The sequence below is a fragment of the Austrofundulus limnaeus genome, unplaced genomic scaffold (assembly GCF_001266775.1).
Source record: "Austrofundulus limnaeus strain Quisiro unplaced genomic scaffold, Austrofundulus_limnaeus-1.0 Scaffold1811, whole genome shotgun sequence".
NCBI classification, from domain to species: domain Eukaryota; kingdom Metazoa; phylum Chordata; class Actinopteri; order Cyprinodontiformes; family Rivulidae; genus Austrofundulus; species Austrofundulus limnaeus.
The window spans coordinates 12,235-21,590 of record NW_013954213.1 but is presented as its reverse complement, the minus strand read 5'-3'; the positions used below and the strand labels follow the sequence as shown (position 1 = coordinate 21,590).

At 37.2% G+C, this 9,356-nt stretch overlaps 2 protein-coding genes across 2 annotated transcripts in view; one reads left to right on the top strand and one right to left on the bottom strand.

Moving 5' to 3' along the window:
- The first annotated feature begins 3,136 nt into the window (after nt 1-3,136).
- On the top strand, nt 3,137-8,618 carry tdo2a (tryptophan 2,3-dioxygenase a). Its single transcript, XM_014033707.1, has 12 exons — nt 3,137-3,285; nt 3,442-3,544; nt 3,631-3,721; nt 3,933-4,003; nt 4,397-4,524; nt 4,652-4,838; nt 4,981-5,088; nt 5,205-5,316; nt 5,461-5,518; nt 6,032-6,111; nt 7,267-7,357; nt 7,545-8,618. The coding sequence occupies exons 1-12, from the start codon at nt 3,251-3,253 to the stop codon at nt 7,696-7,698; spliced, it is 1,218 nt and encodes a 405-aa protein (XP_013889161.1). The 5' UTR covers nt 3,137-3,250; the 3' UTR covers nt 7,699-8,618.
- ctso (cathepsin O) overlaps nt 8,545-9,356 on the bottom strand; it is a 12,736-nt gene continuing 11,924 nt past the window's right edge. Inside the window, exons 7-8 of the mRNA XM_014033708.1 lie at nt 8,855-8,947; nt 8,545-8,736 (exon numbers count right to left, since the gene is read on the bottom strand). Of these exons, the coding sequence (XP_013889162.1) occupies nt 8,702-8,736; nt 8,855-8,947 (128 nt within the window). The 3' untranslated portion in view covers nt 8,545-8,701. The remainder of the gene's footprint in view (nt 8,737-8,854; nt 8,948-9,356) is intronic.

Below are 9,356 nucleotides of genomic sequence, written 5' to 3'. Positions count from 1 at the left end.
ACAAAATAAATTTAATAAAAATTAAATAAATTCCTGTCCCTGAGCTGTTGGCTTTAAGTAACTGAGCAGTTTAGTTGGATAGCTCAGTACTAATGTCTGAAAATAAGCTGTTTAAAGTCAGCATCAACCATAAACTAAATAATATTTCTGTATTTATTTCAGATTTAGTCAGTCGTACACTTAGTTCTTATCAGTGTTTAAAAGAGGACGTGTTAAAACTCTTTTTAGTCAAAGTTAAACATGAAACGTCAAAGTTCATTAAAAGTGGCCGTTCGAGGGCCACCATGACGCTCATGTGGCCCTCGGTGAAAAATGAGTTTGACATCCCTGATCTAGACTCTGTTTGTGGTAAACACTTTGGGTGCATTTTGTTCATTTTAAATTTAGAATGGTAAAAATACTGGATTTAATAAAGGTCAGAACTGTCAAAACATTGAACTTCTATGTGGGATGTAAGACATGGAATTTAACAAGTTGTCAAATTTGTCTCCTTTTTGATGACTTTTATCACATCACTTGTTTTTTTTTTGTTTGTTTTTTGTGCATCGAATGTTATTAGTTTTTAAGAAGCACACAATGTGACCAAGATTTCATTATTAATCTTTTACGTGCTTTCACGCAACAGCTTGTACATCCACTCTTTGGCACAGAATCAGACAAGCTGAGACAAATTTAAATTCAGAGGTGTAAGTGAAACAGAAAAATGCCCCTCCCCCTATTTATTTTAACAATTTTTTTGTGGAACTTTTTAAAATTTATGATAGTGTTTGAGTGTTTTCACTTTCCTTCTTAAGAAAGGGAGGAAACTTTAGTTAAAGATTCATTGTAAGAGATACACCCACTACTTTTACTTGCAAGTGTTTTTGCGCAAAGGTGTCAAAATGCAAAACAAAACTGGTAGAAATTTGCCCAAAAYGCTCAGACAGTGTGAACAACAGATGTTCAGAAAAGACAATCAGACTCTTATTCCATTGTGACCACAGATTCATTATTTTTAATTTCTTCACAAAACAGATTTTTATTAGTCTTTGTTCCCCACATGGCAACTTGATATTTACCTCCAAGCATTTGCAAAAAAATAAAAAAATAAAAAATAAAAAAACACAATTAACTATGAAATATATGCACTAGTTCCAACAGAGTTTTGTTTAGGGTGTTATTCATTGTCCATTGTCTGTACAATTCATGTTTCACAGGAAGTTTCAGAGAGAAAAACTCCATGAGYACAGGGTGAACACAAAAAGCCTCGGGCGAAACTCTAAGTATTTTCTTGCTGAGAGGTTGTCAGCGTTAACTACCACACACCCACATACCTATGAGAAAAATATAATAAAATACAGTAAATCCAAAATAGTTTGATATATATAGTGTGCTTTACAGACGACCTTTTAAAATAAACGCAGACTATTTTTAGTGTATAACAATCTCGTTTGAGATGATTACTGCTGAGTTTCAGGAAAAAAAAACCTCCCTGCTAGTTACATGCTGATTTATTTGTTTTGTTTTAATGTCACATTAATCGTATTTTAAACACTTCGGTGATAAGAATGCTGACATTTAGGATGATGGGATAAGATATGGAAATGATTAAAAGTTATATTAAGATCACAGATCATTGCTCATGGCAAAGCAGATGTTGCTTGATTAAATAATAATAATGATAATAAAAACATCCCTGCAGCAGGAAACTCTGATTGCAGAGTTCAAGGAAAAGTGTAAGCAGACGGTCACACCAGCAAACTTTCCTAGTTGGGGGTCCGCATGGCTGAAAAAGAACAGAACACAGCCCGGCTTACTTTTGATCACAGACATACTCAGACCTTGGAGACGGTTCATAATGACACCCGTGTCCACTCATCTGACGGACAGGTTTATTAAATCTCGGGAAAATCTACAGCGATAGTTTCATGTCTTCTCAAAGACTATATCATTCATAACCCCTCATCCACTAGAGTCCTGTTTACCCTGGCTAAATGGGAACAAGAACAAAGCATTTTGGGGCTGCTGCTGCTCCTTATGCTCGGCTCGTACCTTGTCCCAGTTCAGAAATAGATGCTTATTATCATCCCTCTGATCTTCTTAGGACCGCTGCACACACTGATGGGACTCGACTTGATAAGTCCACAAAGAGAGGGAAAAAAAAAATAAAAACAAAGCTAATGATCTGGGAGATTTAGAGAGTGGACCATGGCTTCTTAGTTTTCCACTGATGAAATTGGCTGAACTGCTCTTCAAAAGGAGTCTGGCTTGTTGTGACTGACAGTGTGGCTCAGGTGGTGGGGAGCAACAAGCCTGTCATTATTTTTTCCAGCAGAATGTGCCACCTGTGACTGAAAACAAACAAATACTTCCCATGAACTTTGTAAGGCGGCTGATCCTGCAGGTCTAACAAGACTGACATTTTATTTTTCAGCTTTCGACAAGCTGTGGACTGCAACGCCCTTGAGAGTACGTATGTAAAATTAACCCTTTTTTTTATTAATACAAAAATAGTGTTTTCTTTCAGAACAGTAAGCAGCATTCTCAGAACATTAGAACTGATCAGTGTCAACGACAAGCCGAAGAAAATATTAACCAAACCGCAAATATTTACGGGTGATTGACCTACAGACTGGCAACAGAAATTTCCAGAGTCTCGCAAAAATACGTCCAGAATTTACCAATGGAAGACAACTAAAGCATGAGCTTTTCAAATGATAAAAAAATAACAAGTTTTGTCATTTCTGGCATGGGGGAAAAAAAAGCTGAAACATTGTTAAAGTACACATCGGTGCACACTGGCAGGTCATGTCAACAAATATGACAAAACAGTGTTCTTCCCTCTCTCTTATGTAACAAGTTCATGTTGGTACCCAGAGTGCAAATGGTGAAACTAACCTACGATCAGGACAGAAATAGTACAAACCCTCTCAGTTCGAATATTAGTGTAGTGCAGATAGTTTGGTAACTTCCAGTAAACTAAATATTCAGTGATTTACTTTTTAAAAATGTATACTTTTTTATATTAATTTGAATACGGTTCCTGCTGATCTTTCTCTAAACCCGGTGAAACAAAGTCCAGAAAGTAGTCCCAGCCCAATGTAAACAGGGATCACATGAGACAAACAGAGGTGGGCCGGATGGTGTCTGCACGCTCATGACTGATTGGATAAGTTGAATCTTTAAAAACGTGAATCACATAGAAGACAGTTTTAGTAAACTACAGTCCCCTAAGAAGAAGTTTTTGTGCTGCAACCGATTTGGATGCGTCATGAGCGAATGTCCGTACTTCGAGAAGAGGCATTTGTACGTTTAATTTGATGCTAAATTAGCACTATTGTTTTTTTTCTCCTCACTACGTTAATTAAATGGAAAACTGTTCTATTACTAATTTCACGAAAGAAAGAAAGAAAGAAAAAGAAAGCACTAATTAACAATAGGCCTTTTCCTTTTGTTTTCAAGGTTATTCAAAAATAAACCTCCTCCAGAGGAAGACGAGGATTCCTCACAGGCTGGGGTAAACAAGGCCAGCAATGGAGGGATTATCTATGGAGACTATTTACAGGTGAAAACAACTGGAAAAAAAATAAAATACTGGCTTTTTTCCTTTAAAAGATGGGTATTTCAGGGTTTTTTTTAATATCATCTCAGCTCAGTAAAATAACTACAGCCCAGGTGTTACAAAGTGAAGTAAAGGGCAACAAGATCCATGACGAGCACCTCTTCATCGTCACCCATCAAGGTAAGATTGTCACAGAGTCTTAACATTAAAACCCAAATACTTTTTAAAATCCAATATTAGAGCTTAAAAAAAAACGTTATACTTTACAGAACTCACAAATCCATACCTGAAATGAAGGATATTCCAATCCAGCCTTGACTTTTAACTGTGTTAACTTTCTAATATGGCACTAAAGTATTTATGATGATCAAACCTTTGATTTTCATCCCAGCCTACGAGCTCTGGTTCAAACAGATTCTTTTTGAGCTCGACTCGGTGCGAGAGATCTTCATCAGCGGACACGTAAGTCACAGTCTGCACTAACGAGTTTAGATCTTCCAGCACGACATCACAGGTGTTTAGGATTGAACGTTACTCAAAGAAAAGGCCGAGCTTTTACTTCTTCTGATTAAAAGTAAAAATGTATATCAGACATCCTGGTTTTTGAAGTTCAGTCAGGAGAAAAAAATAAATAAATCAATCTAAATTCTGCTCATGTTCTGAACTCAAAGTGGAGCTGCAGTTATATAACCCTCTCACCTCTGCAAGAGAAGCATACAGTATTAGGTTCAACAAATTATTATAAAAATATAAGAACTAATTAAAGAACAGCTGTTTTCTTCATTTTTTTTAGGATGCAGTTGAAGGTTTTACGGCAATTAGCAGTCAATTCATCAACTGTTTCTTTCCCTTTAGGTTAGAGATGAGCGCAACATGCTCAAAGTTAACACTCGCATCCACAGGATTGTAATGATCTTCAGGCTGTTGGTCGACCAATTTGCAGTTCTGGAAACAATGACAGCCTTGGACTTTTTTGACTTTAGGTAAACTCATGAATAACTTCTAGCCTTCTCTGGTTCATCGCTAAAATTTTTATGGGGGGCATCTCTTCATGTTGGTGTACTCAGGGGGCGTGCGTGACGTGAACTTAATGCTTATTTGTGTGCACAGAGAATACCTGTCTGCAGCCTCTGGCTTTCAAAGTCTTCAGTTTCGGCTCCTGGAGAACAAAATCGGGGTGCCCGACAACCTGAGGGTTCCATACAACAGACGGCACTACAGAGACAATTTCAAAGGCCAGGAGAGTGAGATGGTTCTCAAAACAGAACAGGAGCCAACACTTCTGAAACTGGTGGAGGTTCGTCTCAAAGCTATTGATTTTTCTCCCCGGTTTAGGGTAATTAACGTAGGGTTAGTGTTTTGTTGCATCTGCCCTGGAGAAGCTAATGTGCTACTAAAGAGGGTATAAATGTCATAAAACCTTTGGGCTGTTCTTTCAGGAGTGGCTGGAGAGAACTCCTGGCTTGGAGGTGGATGGATTCAATTTCTGGGAACAGCTGAAAATCAATATATTTGATGGGCTGAATGTGGAGAAGGAGAAAATCGAGGTAAGAAATGACTCGAGCTCCCAGAACAAACTTTCCCTGCTTCGCCTGGAGCGCTGGGATGATTGACAGAACTTGTATTTTTGTTTGCCGGTATTATTATTATTWTTTTTTTATAGAAAATGCCAGAATCTGAGGAGAAGGAGGAGCTGATGGCTGAGCTCGCCAAACAGAGGGAGCTCTTYGTGTCTCTGTTTGATGAAAAACGGCACGACCACCTGGTCAGCAAAGGTAAGGTGTTTYGTCGGATGTTGTAATTGTCGGCGTTTGTTTGGCGCTCACTCGAAATCTCTCTTGTGGACTTTAAACTCAAATATGTACAAATAATAAAAAAGTCAGTTTACTTTAGAAATAATGCCTTTTTTTGACAACCAGGTGAAAGGCGGCTCTCTTATAAGGCTCTCCAAGGTGCTTTGATGATCTACTTCTACAGGTAACATTTTTGAGCATTTCATCACCTGCAAAAAATACCCAATTTGCAGTGCTTTAATACGTTTTATTCGTTTTTACAACTGGGAAGTGTGGGCACCTCTAAAAAGACATCTAACATTTAGCCTAAGAACACCTGACTGTGGGTTTTAAGCTTAATAATTCCTCCTATATAACATTTTCCACACCACAAGCCCTGTTCTGAAACCCTGTCAGCCATCAAGTTCAAGTGACACCTACAGTGGTTGTTAAGAGGTTTTGAGGAAGCTTCAGCAGTCTAAACATGTAGTTTCATAAAACATATGTGGTAAAGACAGAATGTCACATGAGGCTAATTAAGGCTTCACCAGAGCAGACAAAGTCATCCAGCAGTTACTGGAAAGTGATAATTAGTGCAAAACTGCRGGGCTGGAGGTGATGAACAGGTGACAGCTGCTCTTATTTTTCAAGTGATTTAAAGTGCTTTTATTAAAACCAGTAAAACATTTAAAAAAAGAAAATCTCTTACCTTTTTAAGGGAAGAGCCGAGGTTCCAGGTCCCTTTCCAGCTGCTCACATCCCTCATGGACATCGACACGCTCATGACAAAATGGAGATGTGAGTATTTTTGTTTTGCCTTGTGTGTGAATTGCTGAATAAACCTTTACACGACGCCAGTGGTTTATCACAGCTTGCCTAAAGCTGAACTAAGAAGGAGAGTTGAGTTAAAAAKCAAGTTATATCCGACTTGTGCCAAAGTGATTTCCAACTTAAATTATACAAGCAAAGCTAAACTACAGCTCATACTGCTGGGTTGCTGATCGACGTCACAAAATGCAGACGGGGGACAGGAAGTAAATGTGACCCATCGTATCGAAATGAGGATTACTGTATTTATTCATGTATAATACTAGAAATTTTACCCTAAAAATCATCCATAAATTGGGGGGTAGTGTTATACATGGGTTATTAGTAATTAGATTATGCTTTTTAAGTTAAAAAATGATGATTGTATTATACTTGAGATCGTATTATGAATAAATACGGTAAGTCAAATTTGGTCAAAATGACCTAATTACATTTTCTAATTCTTGGCTTTAAAAGCTACATTTTGATACCTGGATCATTCTGATATCATAATTAAATCCGTATATATGACTTAATTTGTTTTGTTGGTTACAATAATACATAAAAATTTGGTGTGAATCCTAATTTTATGTCATTTTAATGAGGAATATTTGATGTCCTTCTAAAGAGGAAATTTCAAATTAAATTTGAATATTCAGATTTCCCAACTAAAAAGAAACAAAACGTTGCTAACTCACAGAGAAAATCTCAAAATTTTAAGGCGTTTTTCTTCAAAATCAGCTGCTCAAAAAAGTGCTTCAAAATTTTGTGTTATGATTATATTTCAGACACTTCATTCAAATGATACATTAAGGCATTTATTCATTATATTTTGACAAAATGCAATTTTTGTTTACATTTTAGTCAAAACACTATATTTGCCTTTTTCTCCATATACCACTTTTGGACTTAATCCTCGTTTCGATGTGATGGGTCACAAATGTAATCCCGTTTCCTTCGGTTAATTTGGCGTCAAAATGCCTCAATTCTGTGCCGTGTACGGTTGTTGCGACCGCTCTAATCAGAAGATAAAAGTTTTTTTGTGTTCCGAAAGTAGTGTGACACAAGCGAGTTAACTTTTAAAAAACTYACAGAAAAAAGGCGACAACAAYAGTTCTTAACTGTTTTTCTCTGCTCTGTTTTTAGACAATCATGTTTGCATGGTGCACCGAATGATTGGCAGCAAAGCAGGGACAGGGGGCTCATCTGGCTACCACTACCTAAGATCTACTGTCAGGTACTGTTTGATAAAAACCTTAATCTGATCATTATTCACCCTGCAAACACTTTGTGACAAGATGGTGACGGCGTTCCGCATAACCAAGATGAAAAGACCCTTTTACTGTCTTTCAAAGTCTGTGTTTTTATGTTTTACAGCAATTTCATCACATAACAYAATTGACACGGTTTTTCTTTCCGTTTAGTGATCGTTACAAAGTGTTTGTGGATCTGTTTAACCTGGCGACATTCCTGGTGCCCCGGCACTGGGTGCCGAAACTCAACCCCAACATTCACACCTTCCTCTACATGGCTGAATGCTGTGACAGCTCTTATGGCAGCAGTGAAGACTCGGACTAGTGCGCCTCTCCGTCAGCTGTCCTGGCTCCTCTTTGCTGTAATAAATGTGGCAGCTCTAAAACATTTATCCAAAAGTTAGAGCAAYCTGCGCAAAGTAGACAAGCAAGGGCGACTGTTGAGAAAGACCTGAATGTTTTCTCTTAATWAGGGTGGGAATTAATGTCTGCTAATCAGATTTTTATATTAGTTAAGCAGGGAAAGCAAAACAAAGTTTAAATATGAAATAAATAAACAGAAATTGTTGCTGACACCAAATATTACACGGAGCCAAATCGGGCGTTTTTCTTGTTTTACTCTAATCTTGACTCGGAGGCACAAAGTGCTGCAGACGGCTTCTGAAAATTACTTGACCTGCAGGCAAATAGATCTGTGGGAGGAACGATCAAACCTTGAAGGAAGAGACAATGCTACTGGGATTTTACATAAATGAAACCTATTTCATCTCGATACGTCACGGAGGCCGTTACAGAAAACTAAGATGCACCTCAGGTGAAAAAGGAAATGTACACAGGATAGAATCTGACCACATCAATGTCAATGTAAAAACCAACCTGCCTGCCATGCATAAATATGAGAAAATAGAAGCCAAATAGTGTACATAAGAATATAGCTGCTACAGCCATGTTTTGTATAGTACTATATATACTTATATATATATATACATATTACATAATTTTATGTATTTATAGAGTAATTAATGGGATTTTTGTATAGATGGTTTTGAGTCCTAATACTCATGTACCTGTTTTATGTATTTAATAAGATACATGTTTTGTACAGTGAAAATGTTGTTGCAGTTTTGCAGTGGACTGTTCTGTTAATCTGTTATACATATACACACTTGCAAACATATGAAGTGATTTATTTTGTTGTAGTGATGCAAGATGGTTACATTTCAATAAAAGCATTATTCAAAGTGAGACTGAAGACAAACGGGTTATTTCATTGGGAAGCACTCAGACGCCAGGACTCACACAAACACGCAGGACGACTTCAGTGACTGTCAAAGAAAAACAGCGGCCACGGAATCTGCGATACCTGGTAAGAAAACCAAAAAAATTAAAAAGGGAAGGATGGTTAATCCATGAGGGTATACTAAAACATAGCAATGTTGCTTGGAAAAAAAAATGCACGCAATAAGAGGTGATGAACTTACCACAGACATTACCACCKATTTTTATATAAACATAACCCTCGTTTCCCCATGTGGTGCCCCAGGAGTTCTGCACAATCCAGTACGGGACTTCCCCTACAACAGAAAACATGCATTTTCTGATTGAAATATTTACAGAATTACAGAAGCGCTGTTTGTGCTTGGGTGTGTTTATACTGTTGCATAACCACTTTTCTGTTCTGTACTTTGAGAACAAGACTGTGTGAAATAATTAATGCTAAGAAAAATGCTAAGTTGCTAAGAAAAAAATTGGTTTAAGAAGTTAAAAATGGGAAAACTGGTACAAAAMACAAATACAATAGAAGTTTAAGCAATGTCACAATCCTAAAAGAAAAAAAAACAAATTTTGCATTTAAAAAAAGAGGAACCAATTACTTTTTTAGGTAGCCATCTACCAAAACAACCACAAATCAGATAAAATTGGGAAACCCACATGGTCATTTACCTTCACTGGAAAAATATATTCATTTTTAAGGGGGGGGGG